At 67.1% G+C, this 17,424-nt stretch overlaps 2 protein-coding genes across 7 annotated transcripts; one reads left to right on the top strand and one right to left on the bottom strand.

Moving 5' to 3' along the window:
* Positions 1-485: 485 nt before the first annotated feature.
* On the bottom strand, positions 486-3,605 carry ATP5F1D (ATP synthase F1 subunit delta). Its single transcript, XM_019015207.4, has 5 exons — positions 3,317-3,605; positions 2,699-2,852; positions 1,125-1,213; positions 870-995; positions 486-619 (listed from the first exon to the last, which is right to left on the bottom strand). Exons 1-4 carry the CDS (start codon positions 3,455-3,457, stop codon positions 873-875), a joined length of 507 nt encoding a protein of 168 aa, XP_018870752.1. The 5' UTR covers positions 3,458-3,605; the 3' UTR covers positions 486-619; positions 870-872.
* On the top strand, positions 3,574-17,269 carry CBARP (CACN subunit beta associated regulatory protein). Of its 6 annotated transcripts, none has more exons than XM_055371045.2 (10): positions 3,574-3,654; positions 9,192-9,320; positions 9,398-9,537; positions 9,752-9,816; positions 10,172-10,316; positions 10,575-10,746; positions 10,983-11,123; positions 11,678-11,888; positions 14,280-14,658; positions 15,413-17,269. In XM_055371045.2, the coding sequence occupies exons 2-10, from the start codon at positions 9,213-9,215 to the stop codon at positions 16,377-16,379; spliced, it is 2,328 nt and encodes a 775-aa protein (XP_055227020.1). In that variant the 5' UTR covers positions 3,574-3,654; positions 9,192-9,212; the 3' UTR covers positions 16,380-17,269. The 6 variants fall into 6 exon arrangements, with proteins under 6 accessions (XP_055227020.1, XP_030862181.1, XP_055227018.1 ...); XM_031006321.2 differs by lacking the exon at positions 3,574-3,654 and adding an exon at positions 7,432-7,557 and having other exon boundaries at positions 14,280-14,454; XM_055371043.1 differs by lacking the exon at positions 3,574-3,654 and adding an exon at positions 7,432-7,557.
* Positions 17,270-17,424: the final 155 nt, after the last annotated feature.

Genomic DNA, 17,424 nt, shown 5'->3' with positions numbered 1-17,424 from the left:
CCAGAAGCCTAGGTGCCCACGGAGGTGCCAAAAACACTGCAGATTCGGCACCCGGCCAGGCAGGGCCACCCACAGGACCGGCTGGCACAGGGCGGGGCCAGCGTGGGAGCGGGTGGGGCCCGCCTCTTTCCAGAGGCTGGTGGGCGGGGCCAAGGGCCAGCTGGGCTCAGGGTCAAGGCCTGGAGACCAGGAACTTGGCAGAGGCGCCAGGAGCGGCAGGGACACCCCTCCCTGACCGACATCCCCATCACTGGTGACCTTCACCCTCCCCACCGTTGTAGGGTGAAGGTCAGCAGCCTGCCCGCCTGGCTGCACCCCACCCACCCCCTCGAGCCTGCTTCCTACGGACCTCCAGGTGCCCTAAGGGACATAGTCCAGGGGAGCTCAAAGGCCCTATTTGCAAGGCACACAGAGGACGTGAGCAGAGGCCCAGGACGCTCCCGGCTTCACCCGGCCAGGCGGAGTAACAAGAGCCGAGCACACAGTCAGGCTTCCGGGTCTTTAATGGGGCGGGGGCTGGGGGCAGTTCATCCAGAGGTGGCTCCGAAGCTGAGGTCAACCTTGGCGGCTGGCTTGCAGGGCAGAGGGGATGGTATGCGGCCCGTCAGGCTGGGGAGATCTTGAGAGGCGGAAGGAGAGCCCCATGGGTGGCAGCCACAGCTCAAAGCTGAGGAGGAGCTTCCCTGGCCCAGTCCCCAGAGCTTTCAACACAGGCAGGGCCTGGGGCCCCGGCAGAAGCCTGCACTGCCCTCTGGTGGCCTCCTTGGCAGGCGCGGCTTCCCCAGGTGGCCGGGACCCCAGGAGCTGGCTGGGCCCACCTGGCATCCCTGCCCAGCCCCTAGCCGGGCCTCGGGACACCGGGTACGCACCGCCTACTCCAGGGCCTTCACCAGGGCCTCGCTGGCCTCGATTCGGATCTGGATCTCTGCCCGCGTGGCCTCGTCCGCTGTCCCCACCAGCTCCGCCTGGGCCTTCTCCAAGTTCGCCTTGGCTGCCTGCAAGGGGTTGAGGGGCGGTGAGGGGCCAGCAGTGACCCCAGCCCGGCTCCTGGTCCCCCAGCGCTCCCTCCCCCGCAGCCTGGACAGCTCCAACCTGCTGAGCCTCAGGTCCCCTCTGACACTCACCCCCAGGTCCAACATGTCCAGCGTCACGGCCTCTTCGGCCAACAACTGCACCGAAGAGTCGGCGTTCACTGCGACGGAACCGCTGCTCACTGGGGGAATGGGGCGGGGGGAAGGCGTGAGACCCCAAAGGGCTGGACAGCCTCAGGGACTCCCCTGGTCAAGTCCAGAGCCCCCTGTGAACCAGGAGCTCCACAAACATCCAAGTCTGTGTCCCGAGTGTGCAGACAGACCCACAGGACTGGCCCTGGGCCCGACATGGCGGGCAACTGCTAGAGAAGAACAAAACAGGGGCCCCAAGAAAGGACTAGAAGCTGGAGGAACCCCCAAAAGCACTGCCTGGGGACAGAGGCCCTCCCTCTGACCCACCACCCATGGGCTGAGCTGGGGTCAGGGCCAAAGGCAAGCTGAGTTCAAATCTGGCCACCACTGGAAACCAGTGAGGCTTAGAACTGCTTTTTTCCTGCACAAATGACCTTCCTTCCCTAATCTGATCAGCCCTTCCAACATGGTTTTTTGAGGGGTTTTTTTGGCACAGGGTCTCACTCTTGTTGCTCAGGCTGAAGTGCAGTGGCATGATCTTGGCTCACTGCAGCCTTGACTTCCCCGGCTGAAGCGGTCCTCTTGCTTCAGCCTCCCAAGTAGCTGGGACTACAGGTGTGCACCACTACAACCAGCTAATTTTTTGTAGTATGGGATTTCACTATGTTGCCCAGGCTGGTCTCAAACTCCTGGGCTCAAGAGACCCTCCCACCCCGGCCTTCCAAAGTGCTAAGATTACAGGTGTGAGCCACCGCACCCAGCCTCGCCTGGTTAGTTTCTTTTTATTTTTTGTAGAGACAGGGTCTCACTATGCTGCCAAGGCTAGTCTCAAACTCCTGGGCTTAAGCGATTCTCCCACTTCAGTCTCCCAAAGTGCTGCGATTACAGGTATGAGCCACTGGGCCTGGGTGGTTTCACATCTCTTGCTTCGACCATCCTACATTGGTTGGTCCAGAGCCAGTCATAAACCGGCTGAGAGCAGGGTCCCCTCTGGTTCGCTTTCATCACTGGCCAGCCCAGGCTCCTCAGTGGACAAACCTGCTAAAACTGTATTTTTCTTTTTTGAGATGGAGTTTCACTCTTGTTGCCCAGGCTGGAGTGCAGTGGCACAATCTCCTCAGCCTCCTGACTAGCTGGGACTACAGGCACCCGCCACCACACCTGGCTAATTGTTTGTATTTTTAGTAGAGACGGGTTTCACCGTGTTAGCCAGGATGGTCTCGATCTCCTGACCTCGTGATCCCCGTGCCTCGGCCTCCCAAAGTGCTGGGATTACAGGCGGGAGCCACCGCGCCCGGCCAGTTTTCTGTATTTTTAGAAGAGACGGGGTTACATCATGTTGGCCAGGCTGGTCTCCGAACTCCTGACCTCAGGTGATCCACCTGCCTCGGCCTCCCAAAGTGCTGGGATTACAGGCGTGAGCCACCGTGCCCGGCCTAAAACTATCTTTTCTCGCAGCCTCAACTGAGACGGAGACTGACCTGGGATGTGGAGCCCCAGCCTGGCCTGGCCCTGCAGCCCTCCACCGGACTCACCAAAGTATTTGGAGGTGGTGCCGTCCTCTGCATGCACTACGACCAGCCCCGGCCGCAGGACCTGCAGCGTAGGCACGTGGGCCGCCAGGATGCCGAAGGCTCCGGTCAGCGTGGGCACGTCCACCTGCCGGACGTTGGCACCGTTGAAGAACACCTGCAGACAACAGCGTGGGGAATGATGGCGGGGCAGGCCGGCCCCGCGCCCACCGGGGACTCGGCCTGTCCTGCTAAGAAATGGGTCAGGGCAGGACCTGGCGCTGATGTGAGGCACTGAGACAACCCAGCGCAGGGATCCGAAGTTGCAGCTTTGGTCCTCAACAGTTGCGCCTCATTCTACTGATCCGCGAAATGGGAATGCAACGATCCGGCGACACCCAGGCTTTGGCCAGGGAGATCGGGGAGGGCACCCAGGAGACGCTTATCTCGGGGAGGTGCCCGGGACGAGGGCAGCGCAGGGCTCGGGCAGCAGAGGCAGGGCCGAGGGTCCAGGGCTGAGTAGCCTCGGCTTCCGGGGCGCGTGGGTCCGGGGGCCCGGAAGCGGGGGTCGCGCCCTGGGGGTGGGGACCCTGGACTCCGGGGGCGGCGGCCACGGAGGGTCCCGACCCGCAGCGCCCGAACCTGCGTGGGAGAGGCGAAGGTGAAGGACATCTGGTTGGGGCCAGAGGCGGCAGCCGGGGCGGCGGCGGCCTCGGCATAGGCACGGGCGTGGCGGACGAGGCGGCCAAGTCCCGGGCGGCGGAGCAGCGCGGCGGGCAGCATGGCAGCGGCGGGCGGCGGGCGGCAGGAAGCGGGTAGCTGGCGGACAGCGGACTCCGGCGCGGCGCGGGCGGCCTGGAGGGCGAGGAGGACGACGCGCAGGGACGTCTGGGAGGAGGAGTCCCGGCGAGAGCGCAAGCGCGAACTACGACTCCCGGCAGGGCGCACGCGACGTTGACCACGCAGCGCAACGTCGTGAGGTATTCTGGGGGTTGCAGTTTTGTTCCGGCCCGGGCTGCGGCAGAACCAGGGGGTGGTCAGATAAGGGCGGTGAAACGGTCCTGGGAGGTGGAGTAAAACGAACTTCAGTGAAATTCAAGATTCGGCTGCGTGGTGGCTCACGCCTGTAATACCAGCGCTTTGGGAGGCTGAGGCCAGAGGATCACTTGAGGCCAGGAGCTGGAAACCAGCCTGGGCAACAGTGTAGATCGCCCCCACCCCCGACCCGTCCCGTCTGTACAAAAAAAAAAAAAGATTTTTGGGGCGCTCATTGGATGCAGGGCCCTGGATAGACATCAAGAAAACATCAAGTTTCCTGCTCTGGGCCAGGTGTGGTGGCTCCAATCTGTAATCCCAGCACCTTGAGAGGCCAAGGCAGGAGAATCACTTGACCCCAGGAGATGGAGACCAGCCTGGGCAACAGAGGGAGACCCCGTCTCTACAAATAATCAAAATTAGCCGGGCGTGGTGATGCACGCCTGTGGTCCCAGCTACTGGGGAGGCTGAGGCGGGAGCATCGCTTGGGCCTAAGGAGGTTGAGGCTGCAGTGAGCTATGATTGCACCACTGCACCCTAGCCTGGGCAACAGAGTGAGAATCCCACTCTGGGACCGGGGGTTGTTTAGCAGACATTTGAGATCATTAATAAGCAGGTCAGGCCGGGCGCGGTGGCTCACGCCTGTAATCCCAGCACTTTATCCGATCTGGAGGGCGAGGCAGGCAGATCGCCTGAGGTCAGGAGTTTGAAACCAGCCTGGTCAACATGGCGAAACCTCATCTCTACTAAATATACAAAAATTAGCCGAGCATGGTGGTGGGCGCCTGTAATCCCAGCTACTCGGGAGGCTGAGGCAGGAGAATAGCTCGAACCTGGGGGGGCGGAGGTTGCAGTGAGCCGAGATCGCGCCACTGCACTCCAGCCTGGGCGACTGAGCAAGACTCTGTCTCAAACAAAAAAATAAATAAAATTTAAAAATAAACAGGTCGTAGTGGTAGGTGGTGGCAAAAGCCAAAAATAAATAACAGTAAAAGCCGAGAAAGTGTGCAGGACGGGACAGGGTGGAAGGCTGCAGGTGCAGCTGTTCTAGGAAACGGCGACCACGGCGAGGGGCACAGCGCGGGCGACGCGGGAGGGCTCGCTGGGGATCCCGGACCCCGGCGCGCTGCTCCTCGACACCGGCAGAGGGCGCTCCGCGCCCGGAGATGCGCTCGCCGCCCCCCACCTCCTGCCTGGCCGTCGCCCCCATGCGCCTCTGACGCAGGAGCGCGTGCGCGGGCGGCTCGGGGCTTCGCTGCCGTCAGCCAGCGGCCCGCGCAGCCTCGCTCGCGGCTATGACGTCACCGCCCCGCCCCCGCGCTCACGCAGGTCTGCGGCACCCGGCCTGGCCCCCAGCCCCGCTCCTCAGGCTCCGGGAAAATGCGGAATCGGGGATGGCGGGGGTTGGGGCTCGGGCTCCCTGGAAAGGGCCTTGAGCCTGGCGCGGTGGGCTGGACCCCAGGGGTGCAGGGAGCAGGGGAGGGCCTGGGGCTGTGGCTTTACAAGGGTGCAGCCAGGGAGATCCAGTGCCTCCTGCTGTGGGCGAATCCGACACCATCCGTGGCTCCCTACATCCGGAGGCTGCACCCTCGCCCCCTGCCCGTGTTCAGGCCAGTGCAATGGCGGGCGCCACTGTCCCCTGGAACCCAAGCACCTGAAGAAGGCCCTGCTGGTCCGACTCAGGATGAAGGCGTGGGCCTGGCTCCTCCCCCCGGGCCAGCGCTGTGACGGTCACTTGGAGCCTCGTCATCCTGGCCCTGGCTCGGGGGGTGCAGAGGAGGAGGCCTGCTCACTTTTCGAGTCGTGACCTGTGCACCTCCTGGCTCTCAGGACCGCATATCCAGCTGCCACTCCAGGAAACTGGGAGGCCTAATAGACTCAGTCTCACTCGTGGAACCACTTCCCTCCAGTCCCCACTCCAGGGTCGCCCACGGGTGAGGGCGCCATTACTCCAGCCCCAAACCTGGGGTTCCTCTGGAATTCCGCCCTGTCCCGGCCTGTGCACCCAGCATGGCCACCGCGGCTACCATCTCTTGCCTAGCAGGCCCCAGCCTCCCCCCGTTTAGTACAGGTACCTTTTCTTCACACAGCCAGAGGGAGTCTATTAAAAATCGGAAACCTGGCGGGGTGTGGGGGCTCACACCTGTAGTACCAACAATTTAGGAGACTGAGACAGAAGGATCTCTTGAGCCCAGGAGTTCGAGACCATCCCGGACAACAGAGCAAGATTCCATCTCTACAAAAAAAAAAAAAAAAAAAAAAATTAGCTGGGCATGATGGCGCGCACCTGTAGTCCCAACTACCTTCCGGGCTGAGGCTGGAAAACTGCTTGAATCCGGGAGGTGGAGGTTGCAGTGAGCCGTGATCACACCACTGCACTCCAGGCTGGGCGACAGTGCGAGACTCTGTCGCTCCAAAAAGCAAAAACAAAATACAAAAAACCCTGAAGCCTGCCCATGCCATGGTCCTGCTGGGAACAAGACGATTTCTCTGCTTCCTCCACAGGCATCGACTTGCAAACGTTTTTGCCTCAAAACCTTTGCCCATGCAATTCCCATTTGCCTGGCACCAGGTTCCCTGGGGCTGCCCTTGGAGTTCACAGCTAGCGGAGTAGTGGCCCCACAGCACACAGGAACAGGCAAGGCGCAAGGCATAGGGCCTCGGAGAGACGTAGCAGAGGAGGGGACCCAGCCGTGGGCTGGGAGCCAAGAGCAGAAGCGCCGAGACTGTGAAGCTGGGGAAGGAGTTGAAGGAAACCGGGGTGAATCTCTGGCTGAATGGACAGAGGCCTGGGTACAGGGCACCTGCAAGGGCAGAGGCGGGGAGGCTGAGCTGGGCCAGCCACGTGCCGGAGCGGTGTCAGCCTTTCTTTGGGACGAGAAAGAGCAGGCGCTGTGGGGTGTTAGGCGTGGGCTCAGAGGGGTTGGGGTGGCGCTCGGGCCAGGCTGGTGGCAGGTGTGTGTCCTGAGTATCTGCAGGGTGAGGTTCGATGGTCCAAGAGAGAGAAGCGGGGGCAGCTTTAGGCTTTGGGTTTCTGCGGGTGTCGTTCTGATGTCACCCCACGAGGAGCAGGCCTCTGTGAGTGCACGTTTGGGCCCCGATGGGCTCTGCTCAGCTTTGTGCCGGGGTCTGTGATGGCTGTCACACAGGGGAGGGGGCAGGAGAGGCATGGCGAGCCCTCCACAGTGCCAGAGGGGACCTGCGTGGGGAAGCAGGCGGGGCGCCTGTGTCCAGAGACCCTGGGCTGTGCAGCTTAAAGGGGAATTGTGCCCGAAGGGCCCTGGCTGTGCCGCCCCAGAACCCCCACGGACCAAGCAACGTGAGAGGGGAGTCCGTGCCCCCCCGGACCCCACCCCCTCCTGCGCACGCGGCGCACCTCGGGCTGCAGAGTCGTGAATTCCAGGACACCCCGAGCTTCGTCCCTGGGACCTCAGGACCGGGCGAGGTGAATCGTGCCGATGGGCCGGGGGCGGGGCTCGGCCGCCGCGGCGGGTGCGGGGGGCGGCTCCGCGTGCGGAGTGGGCGCCCGGGAGCGCAGGCTCCGCCCCCCGCCCCCGCCGGAAGGGAAGGGGAGGCGGTGGCCGGCGCGGAGCCAGCCAGACCCAGCGGCGAGCGCAGCGGGGGCGGCGGGCCGGGGACCGGGCAGCACCGGGCGCGCGGAGCGGGCGCGCCGCCAACGCGGTCACGTGCGCGGCCCCTCCTCTCGCGCCGGCCTCCCCCGCGCCGCTCTCTCCATTCATAAATTCTCCGCCTGCTCCGCGGCCACCGGGCGCCGGAGCCAGCCGCGAGCGCCACGCAGCCGCCCGCCGCCAGCCCGCCGCCCATGGGCCGCTCGTCCCGGCGCTGAGGTAGGCGCGGCGGGCTCGGGGCTGCGGGGGGCGGACGGGGGACAGGCCGGGGATCGCAGCCGGCTGTGGGCTGAGCGACCGGAGGGAGGGCGCGGAGGAGTCCGGCGAGCGTGGGGACCGAGATCCGGGCCTTGCGCCCCCCACCCGGCTGCCTGCAGAGGGACCCCCGCTCAGGCCCCGCCCCAGCCTCAGTTTCTCCCTGTGAGGTCGGGCGAGGACGATGGCGTCTCGGCTCAGCCCTGGCGTCAGGTCCCTGCCTCCCCTCGCTCGCCATCCCCACCCTTGGCCGGCTCGGGGGCGCGGTGCTGCCCCGTGGGGAACCTCCGCCCGCGGCTCCCGCAGCCACCTCCCCCAGGAGCCACCCTCTTCCCCTCGGTCTCCTGCCATCTTCCCCGGCCTCCGGTCACCATCCTGCGCCTGTCCCCACCCCCTCCAGCCTGAACTCATTTCCCGACCTATATATGCGGCCCCTTCCCCCAGTACCAGGGCCCGGGCAGCCTATGACCGGGAGCGCTGAGGACACCAGCCCCCGCCGGCACCCTGCCCGGCTTTGGGCCTCAGTTTCCCGCTGTCGCGTGTGGGCGGAAGTCCGGGAAGGGCAGGAGCGGCTGCCGCCTGTGCGCTCCTCTCGCTCCGGGAGAGGTCTCGCGCGTGCGGTGCTGACCTGGGGCCGCCGAGCACCCCGGCGCCAGCCCCGACCCCCTGCGATTCCCGGGCCTCCCCACCCGGCTGCGCCGCGCAGCGTCCAGGCGGCTCCTTTCCCTGGTGCCGCGCCCCGCCTCAGTTTCCCCCGAGCGTAAGGCGGCCGGGGATGCTCCGGGCGCCCGGGCTGGGCACAGCGGGGAGGCGGCCGCGGCCATCTTGCGGCTTCGCGCCCGCCCCCCCGAGGCCGCCGCCCCCCCCCAGGCCGCCGCCCCCGCGCCCCCTCCCCGCCGCTCCCTGGCAACCCGCCCCCCCAGCCGCGGCCTGCTCCGCAGTCGCCATGGGAACCAGCTTCTCCGGGGCTGGGAACAGATGCGCCTTCTTTGTCCCTTGCACTCCCACCAGCACTCAGCACCGGGGAGACCTCCACCTCCCGGAGTCGTGACCCGGGAGCACGCGCCCAGCCCCTGCACCCTCCCTGGCGCGCAGGCAGCGGGAGGTCTCCCTCTACCCAACCGTGGCCGGGTGGGCCCTGCCAGGGTGTAGCTGAACTTCTTGGGGTGGGGGTAGCCCCCCACCCCCGTGATGGGGCGGACAGGGCGTCTGGAGTCCTTCTCGAGCCGGCTGCACCGCCTTGGCGTCCCCATTCCTCCGAGTGCTTGCCCTGCCCAGCGCTGAGCTCCAGGGCCTGGCGCTACCTTGCAGGACAGGCCGCACCGGCTGTGTGCAGTTGTGATGGGCACAGGCGCACCCTCAGAGGGCCAGGCCTCCTCCCCCGCCATGGGGATGGGAGATGGAGGTCCAGAGAGAGCCCCCGGGGCCCGCTGGGCAGAGCCAAGCCGGGTGGAGGCTGCCTCCGGCTCTGCTACCTCTCCATGAGTCACTGCCCCCTGTGTGGGCTCCTGCTCCTGCAGGGAAGACCCGGCTTGTCTGCAGTGGCTCCTGCAGCAGAAGTAGGTCTAGCTGGAGCTGACCAGGCCTCCTCCCCACAGGGCCCTCCTCCCCAGTTCAGAATGCAGCCCACAGCCACCATGGCCACAGCCGCCACCACCACCACCACCACCACCACCGCCACAGTAGCCCTGACGACGTCGTGGGACAATGCCACTGGACGCCCCACGGTGGGTGCAGGGGACAGGTGGGAGGGGCAGGAGGTCGTCCAGGCCAGCAGCACCTGACCCCCCCTGCACGCCCGCAGGCAGAGCCAGACCCCATCCTGGACAACTACGTGCTGCTGGTGGTGGTGATGTCGCTGTTCGTGGGGGGCACGCTGGTGGTGTTGTCCGGCGTCCTGCTCCTCTGCAAGCGCTGCTGGGACGTCCACCAGCGCCTCAACAGGTGCGACGCCCCCACCTCGGCTGGGCAGGTGCATGGTGGCTGTGGGTGCCATCGGGTGGTGGGGGGGTCTACCTCACTGGCTTCTGAGTCACAGGGTGGGCTGTGCCTCTGGAGACTGGGTGATGCGCAGGGCTTGGCTTGGGGCAGAGAGCCGAGACCCACTGTGGCTGTCTGGGCCCTCCGTGCCACTGGGCTCTCCCAACGTCTCTCCCAGGGCCATGGAGGAAGCGGAGAAGACCACCACCACCTACCTGGACAACGGCACCCACCCGGCCCAAGGTGAGGTGCTGGCCAGCCTGGCTGCGCGCTCGCCTGTCCATCCGCCCCTCGGCCACTCGCCGCCCCCTCGGGCTGCCTGACCGTCTGTGTCTGTCTGTCTCCCCCACCAGACTGGGCGCAGCTCGATTCCGACTCATCTCTGTTTCCTTAACGCCCAGGCGTAGGTGGGCCCAGGCGCGTGCTGAGCGAGTGAGTGTGTGAGCGGATGGACGAGTGTCCCTCGCCCCGCCCACCCGGCCGCCCGCGCCGTGGCCCCAGCCCTCCCTGCCCCGGCCGCCCGGAGGAGCAGCCCTCCCGGGACCAGGCGCCTGGCGTGGCCCGCCCGGGGCCCACCCTCTCCTGCCTCTCCACGCAGACCCCGACTTCCGGGGAGAGGACCCTGAGTGCCAGGATGCGGAGACCGAACGCTTCCTGTCCACCAGCTCCACAGGCCGCCGGGTCTCCTTCAATGAGGCGGCGCTGTTCGAGCAGAGCCGCAAGACGCAGGACAAGGGCCGCCGGTAAGTGGGGCAGCGTTGGGAGGCACCCCAGGGCCTGTCTGAGGTCCCGGCCGCCAGGACAGGGGAGGAGCTGGATGCGGAGGCTGCAGGGACCCAGGCGGACGCTCCTGGACTGGGACCGTGGGGTGGGGCGGCCTTGGCCAGTTGCCCCCCTTTCGCCTGCCCCTGCCCAGGCCGGCAGGGTGGATGGCAGAGCACGGCAGCTGGGGCATCGGGCATGGGAGGTGGGCGGGCTCTGACGGCCAGATGCTGTCGCAGGTACACACTGACGGAGGGGGACTTCCACCACCTGAAGAATGCCCGGCTCACGCACCTACACCTGCCGCCCCTCAAGATCGTCACCATCCACGAGTGTGACTCAGGCGAGGCCAGCTCAGCCGCCACGCCCCACCCGGCCACCTCTCCCAAAGCCACTCTGGCCATCTTCCAGGTGAGCCTATGGGCAACAGCCCCGGTTCCTCGGACGGGAGGCAGCCCCGGGGACTCCCGGACCCCCACGCCCTCACCCACTCTCTTTCTGGGTGGCCCTCATCTCGGGATGGGCGGGGTGGGGTGGAGCAGGGCAGGGGGCCAAGCCCAGCATGCTCCTCACCTGCCCATGTCCCTCCCCCACCCATGCTCTTTGACCTGTCACTGCTTCCTCCCCCACCTGGCTCTGTCCCACAGCCCCCGGGGAAGGCCCTCACCGGCCGCTCTGTGGGCCCCAGCTCCGCCCTGCCAGGTGACCCCTACAACTCAGCCGCGGGCGCCACTGACTTCGCGGAGATCAGCCCCTCGGCATCTAGCGACTCTGGGGAAGGCACCTCGGTGAGGGCCCCTGCGTGTCCCCCATGGAGTCCACAGCCGGGGAGGCTCCTTCCCCTCCCTGTCCCCAATCGAGGACCAAGGTCAACCTATGACCTGCCAGCCACCGCAGCCCTCCTTGGCCCGCCAGGTCATTGCACACGGGAGAAAGAGGGAGCCGGCCGCACACCAGACACAGGCGTGTCCTCACACATGCAGGGGGCACCCCAGGCTCCCACCTCATTTGACATTCCCTAGGTTCTGGAGAGGGTGCGCCACCCCTGCCCTCCCTCACCTGCAGCCCACGCCGTGGGCGAGAGACCTTCTAGACACGCACCTCCTTTTCTCTCCAAACCCCATATCCAGGGACCTTCCCCAGAGGGCAGAGCACCCTAGTGTAGCCCACCCAGCCACCGAGCGCCCCTCCTCCCGCCTCTGCCCCTCTCCAAGCAGGTACCCCTCTCTGTCCCAGTGATGGGGGGCCCTTGGGACTGTCTCTCAGACCTAGGGCCACCTGGGGCCGGCACACGGGCCCAGAAAGAAGTCTTAGCCTGAGTGCCATCTCTGTTCCCTGCCAGTTGGATGCCGGTACCAGGAGCACCAAGGCTGGAGGGCCCGGGGCTGCAGCAGGGCCTGGGGAGGCGGGCCCGGGATCCGGGGCAGGTACCGTTCTGCAGTTCCTCACCCGCCTGCGCCGCCATGCCAGCCTGGATGGGGCCAGCCCCTATTTCAAGGTCAAGAAGTGGAAGCTGGAGCCCAGCCAGCGGGCAGCCAGTCTGGACACGAGAGGTGAGCTGTAGCACCTGGTGGAGAGTGGGCCCCTGTGGGCTGTGTGCTGGCTGCCAGGGGCTGCCCTGGACATCCAGGAGCAGGAGGTTGTGCGCTGGGTGGGGAGCCGGTGCCCTGGGGCCTAGCCCTGCCCAGTCTGCCAGCGGGCGTGCTGCCTGAGGTTCTGCAGGTGGCTGGGAGGGCTGAGTGTGCGGGCGGCCTGAGCCAGACCCACCCAGCTCGGGGAACCTGTGCGGGAAGGCTTTGCGCGCCCCGACTGCTCTCGGGCCACTGGGGCATCCAGGATGAGGTGGTAAAGGAGGGTGTTGGGGGCCACCTGGTCACTGTGGAGCGCAGAGGGTGGGGCCTGTGGCCTGCATCCCCTCCCAGCCATGCTCGGCTCTCATCCCTGGGAATGTGGGCGGAAGGCGGGTTCCCCAGGGGCCCCTCCCTCACCTGCTGGCCAGACCATCAGCTGCTGTGTGACCTTGGCCGAGACCCTCTGCCTGTCTGGGCTCTGACTTCCTCTAACACGAAGTAAGTGTTGGACTGGGCCAGGGGTCAGCAGACATTTCCCATCAGGCCCCGGATGGTAGTGTTCATGGGGTTATGGTCAGAGAGGCTGTGTCTCCACGACTCTGCTGCTGTTGAGGCGAGGAAGCAGTCAAAGGCGCTGCATGACGAATGCACGTGGCTGTGTGCCAGTAAAACTTACAGAAGCTCAGGGGCAGGGGGGTGCTTTTGCCCTCTGGGCTGTAGCACATAGATCCCTGGACTGTTTAACAGTAGCCCTTCAATTCTGCAGGCCTTGGGTCAGGCAGGATCCTAGTGACAGGGCTGCCTTATCTGGGCTCCAGGCAGGAGTTTGTGTGGGGAGCAGAGGCATCCCGTCTGTAGCACTGGCAGCAGGCACCAGCCCTACTCAGCCAGCTCAGCAGGGCCAGGGCAGCCCAGAGGGGCTGGGGCCCGCTCTGCCTTGTGGACGGGGTGGCAGGTCCTGTCGTCAGGTGAGGCCGGGACAGGGGACAAGTGCAGAGAGAAGGTGCTGTCAGCATGACAGAGGACACATCATCAGACAGTGGGAGACCCCATGTTGGGGCCTCACTCCAGCCAGCGGGGGTGGGGTGAGTTCTCCCAGCCCCCACCCCCAAGGTAGCTGGGGGCCAGGGAGGGGAAGGCCTCCTCTGGCTGCCCCAGTCCAGCTGAGAGAATCCAGATCTTGAGATGAATGGGGCCCAGGGGCGACTAGAGACATTTAGAGTCCAATGAGGTTTCAGCGCAGCCCAGATCCTGTTTGCTGGGGCCTGCCCACTCGAGCTTTGCTGGGGAGGCTGTTGGGAGAAGGGGGCCAAGGCAGGGGTGGGGCAGTCCCCCAGCGCTCTCCAGACCAGGGTGGAGCTGGCAGGAGAGGGCACCTCTCTCCCTCTCCTCGTTGGCCCCCACCAGCCTGTATGTGACTCTCTCATGCCTTCGGTAGTTTCAGCCAGGCTGTGCAGGCCACCAGGCGTCCAGGACACGCCCTTATGAGTGGCCACATGTTGGCCAGGGCTGCCCCAAGGCACTATCGGTGCCTGAGGCCCTTCCACTCACTCGCTTCCTGGCCCTGCCCTGCTCAGGCTCTCTGGTCCCAGCACCTCTCCCATCCGTGCCTCAGTTTTCTCACCTGTACTCCAGGGCGTACACACAGCCACTGTTCACACCCACCTGACCCGGGGAGATGCCAGCCAGGGTCTGGCCCAAGCCAGGGCCCACTCCTGTGTGTGAGACAGAGACAGGGCACACGCGTTCTGTGTGTTTGGAGGGGCACAGGCATTCTGTGTGTGGGGAGGGTACAGGCATTCTGTGGGGGGGGCACAGGCATGGGTGGTGCACAGGCGTTCTGTGGGGGGGGGCACAGGCGTGTGTGTGAGGGGGCCACAGGCATTCTGTGGTGGGGGGCACAGGCGTTCTGCGTGTGTATGGGGGGGCACAGGCATTCTGTGGGGGGGGCACAGGCGTGTGTGTGTGTCGGGGGCATGCGTTGTGTGTGTGTGGTGAGGGGGCACAGGTGTGTGTATGGGGGAGCATAAGCATTCTGTGTGTGGGGGGGTGCACAGGCGTATGTGTGGGGGGCACGTGTTGTGTGTGTGTGGCGGGGGGGCACAGGCATTCTGTGGTGGGGGGCACAGGCGTTCTGCGTGTGTATGGGGGGGCACAGGCATTCTGTGGGGGGGGCACAGGCATGGGGGGTGCACAGGCGTTCTGTGGGGGGGGCACAGGCGTGTGTGTGTGAGGGGGCCACAGGCGTTCTGCGTGTGTGTGGGGGGGCACAGGCGTTGTGTGTGTGTGGCGGGGGGGCATAGGCATTCTGTGTGTGTGTGGAGGGGGTGGAGGCACATGCCGGCTGACGCTGACGGCACATCCCCTGCGCAGGTTCCCCCAAGCGGCACCACTTCCAGCGGCAGCGGGCAGCCAGTGAGAGCACGGAGCAGGAGGAGGGGGGCGTCCCCCAGGAGGACTTCATCCAGTACATTGCCCGGGCCGGCGACGCCGTGGCCTTCCCGCGCCCCCGCCCCTTTCTGGCCAGCCCGCCCCCTGCTCTCGGCAGGTATTTTTCAGTAGATGGAGGTGCTAGGGGTGGACCTGTGGGCCCTTGCCCCCCTTCGCACCCCCCTAGGCGGCCCAGGGAGCGCTCTCCAGGCCCCGTGGACACGCGCTCGCCCGCCTCCAGCGGCAAGGCCCCTCCCAGAGGCGGACTCACTGGGGCCACCTCTCCAGCATGGACCAGAGGAGGGAAGCAGGGAGAGACTGGGTAAGGGTAGGGCGGTGGGTGGGGAGGAGGGGCCCCCCGAGGATGGCGCTGGTACTGCTGCTTGCTGGTGGAGTCCGAGGCCTGAAGGGTTCTGCTGTGGTCCCAGGCCCTCTCCCACCCCCGCCCCGCCCATGCTCCCAAGGCTGGGCAGACTCTTCTCAGAAGCCGCTGTGACCACTCCGGCCAGCAGCACCCCTCCCCCAACCCAAGGGCAACTTTCCTGAAGCCCAGGGCCCACGTCGGTGGGATGGGAATGGGGCGTGGGGCTGGGGCAGAGCAGGGTTCCTGGGGCAGCCCTGGTCTGGCGGGTGACCCTCACGTCTGTGCACTGTCCTCCTGCTGGTTATCCAGCATGGGTGGGCAGAGAGCCCTTGCCTGGAGCAGGGGCTGAGCTGGACTCAACCGCGTCCAGTCTATCCCCTGCGGCTCCCACGTCCACTGGGAGGCTGGGAAAACGTGACTCCCGGGGAGAAGCATGTTGACTTTTCCCGGGGGCTTCCAAGGGAGGGGGCCCCGCCATCTGCAGTCCAGCATGGAGGCACCCTGCTTAATAAGCAGGCGCCACAGCTCAGGGTCAATGCAAGACCCATCCCCTGCAAAACACACTGGCTCATTTTAAAGCTGTCACCTTCCAAGGCCCGCCCGAGTCCCAAGTCCCACCCGCGTCCACCCTCCCTGATCCAGAGGCGGGATGGCCGGCCGGGTAGGGGGCGCGGGGCTCGGCGGGGCTCTGACGGCGCGGCCTGGCTTGCAGGCTAGAGGCGGCCGAGGCAGCGGGAGGAGCGAGCCCCGATTCCCCCCCGGAGCGCGGCGCGGGCGGCGCGGGGCCTGAGCAGCAGCAGCCGCCGCCACTGGAGCCGGACGCCGAGCGGGACGCGGGCCCCGAACAGGCCCAGACCAGCTACCGCGACCTGTGGAGCCTGCGCGCCTCGCTTGAGCTGCATGCGGCCGCCTCGGACCACAGCAGCAGCGGCAACGACCGCGACTCGGTGCGCAGCGGCGACAGCTCGGGCTCAGGCTCCGGGGGCGCGGCGCCCGCCTTCCCGCCGCCCTCCCCGCCCGCGCCGCGGCCCAAGGATGGCGAGGCGCGCCGGCTGCTGCAGATGGACAGCGGCTACGCCAGCATCGAGGGCCGCGGCGCAGGCGACGACACCGAGCCACCTGCCGCACCCGCCCGGCCCCGCAGCCCGCGCGCCTGGCCCCGCCGCCCGCGCCGCGACTACAGCATCGACGAGAAGACGGACGCGCTGTTCCACGAGTTCCTGCGCCACGACCCGCACTTCGACGACACGCCGGCTGCCGCGCGACACCGCGCCCGCGCGCACCCGCACGCCCGCAAACAGTGGCAGCGTGGCCGGCAGCACAGCGACCCCGGCGCCCGCGCGGCCCCGGCCCTGGCCGGAACCCCGGCACCGCCTGCCGGCGCGGCCCGACCCGCGCGTGCGCCCTTGCGGCGCGGCGACAGCGTGGACGGCCCGCCCGACGGCCGCACCCTGGGCAGCGCCGGCGACGACCCCGCCATCCCCGTCATCGAGGAGGAGCCGGGCGGCGGGGGGTGCCCCGGCTCGGGCCTGTGCGTCCTACCCCCCGGGTCGGTGCTGGACAAGCTGGCGGCTGGCCTCGACGAGAGACTCTTTCCGCCGCGCCTCGCCGAGCCCGTCGTGGCGACTCCCGCGTTGGTCGCCGCCGCCCCCACGTCCCCCGACCACAGCCCGGCCTAAGTCCCGCGTCCTGGGCCCATCTCTGGCAGCTTCTCTGGCGCCGCGCGGGGCCTCGGCGGCGGGAGAGACGTGGGGGCGCGACGCCCCGACGCAAATGCGCAGGGACCGCGGGCCCTTCGCGCACGCGCGGGGCGACGGAGGCGCGCTCGCCGCTTCAGGGCGCACGCGCAGAGCCCCGGCCGCCCTCGCGCCCCCGAAGTGCGCACTGCTCTTTCCGGTGCTTGCCGGGTGCTGGGCGTCGTGAGGCGCGGGCCGCGGAGACCCCGGCTGGGCGGGAAGGAAGGGGCGTGAACGGCTCTCAGCTTCGGGCTCCTGAGGACAACGATCACTCGCCCTCAGTCCCGGACCGGGCGGCCGCTTAGTCGCAGGGCCCGCCACCCGAGGGACGCGCAGCCCACCGGGCCCGATGGAGCCGCCGCGTGCCGGGCGCGTGCGCGAGCTCGCCCGGGCTGGGGCCGCGGGGCGCTGATGGTCGGAGACGAGTTCGCCGCCCTGGGCCGGGAGGCGGCTCAACGCCGTGACTGCCGATCTCCGAGACCGTTTACCTCACTGCGGCGTGCGCAGGCGGCAGCCCGCGCCGCCTCCGAGCAATAACCGCGCCGCCACCGCTGCTGCCGCCGGCCCCGAGGGACCCAGCCCCGGCCCTCCCGCGCCCCGAGTCCCCACTGCCCTCCGCATGTCAACGACGCCCGCCCCGCTGCCGCCCCATCCACGTTGAGACGCGAACAAAACCCAGACGGCCAGGTCCAAGCTTCCCAAGCTTTATTTATTGCCAAATTTGGGCGGCCTCGCCCGCACGGCACCCTCCGAGTCCCCGCCGCGTCTGCACCATCCCGCGATGGCGTTTCTCGTGTTTTTCTTTTCTGGATGATATAAATATTGACTGCACACTCCTGCTTGCTCCGGGTTTTCTCTGGGGTCCCAAGGGCGCAGTGGCCTTGGGGGAGAGGTGAGGGTCCTGCCCTCCGGCCGGGCCGCCAAAGCGGGGTGACCCGAGAGCGCAAAGGCGGCTGCGACGTGAGCCCGACCCCACAGCCCCCCTGCC

The sequence above is a fragment of the Gorilla gorilla genome, chromosome 20 (genome assembly GCF_029281585.2).
Source record: "Gorilla gorilla gorilla isolate KB3781 chromosome 20, NHGRI_mGorGor1-v2.1_pri, whole genome shotgun sequence".
Taxonomy (NCBI): domain Eukaryota; kingdom Metazoa; phylum Chordata; class Mammalia; order Primates; family Hominidae; genus Gorilla; species Gorilla gorilla.
Note: the sequence above shows the minus strand (reverse complement) of the source record. Positions and strands in the feature narration are given on the sequence as shown.

Bases quoted from the DNA above. Each gene is read 5' to 3' on its own strand.
- ATP5F1D (XM_019015207.4), bottom strand. From the start codon at position 3,457: ATGCTGCCCGCCGCGCTGCTCCGCCGCCCGGGACTTGGCCGCCTCGTC. The intron at 1,214-2,698 runs GTGAGTCCGGTG...CCATTCCCCCAG, and splicing joins CACCACCTCCAAATACTTTG to TGAGCAGCGGTTCCGTCGCA. The intron at 996-1,124 runs GTGAGTGTCAGA...AACCCCTTGCAG, and splicing joins TGGACATGTTGGACCTGGGG to GCAGCCAAGGCGAACTTGGA.
- CBARP (XM_019015205.4), top strand. From the start codon at position 9,075: ATGAGTCACTGCCCCCTGTGTGGGCTCCTGCTCCTGCAGGGAAGACCC. The intron at 9,538-9,751 runs GTGCGACGCCCC...CGTCTCTCCCAG, and splicing joins GTCCACCAGCGCCTCAACAG to GGCCATGGAGGAAGCGGAGA. The intron at 11,889-14,279 runs GTGAGCTGTAGC...TCCCCTGCGCAG, and splicing joins AGCCAGTCTGGACACGAGAG to GTTCCCCCAAGCGGCACCAC.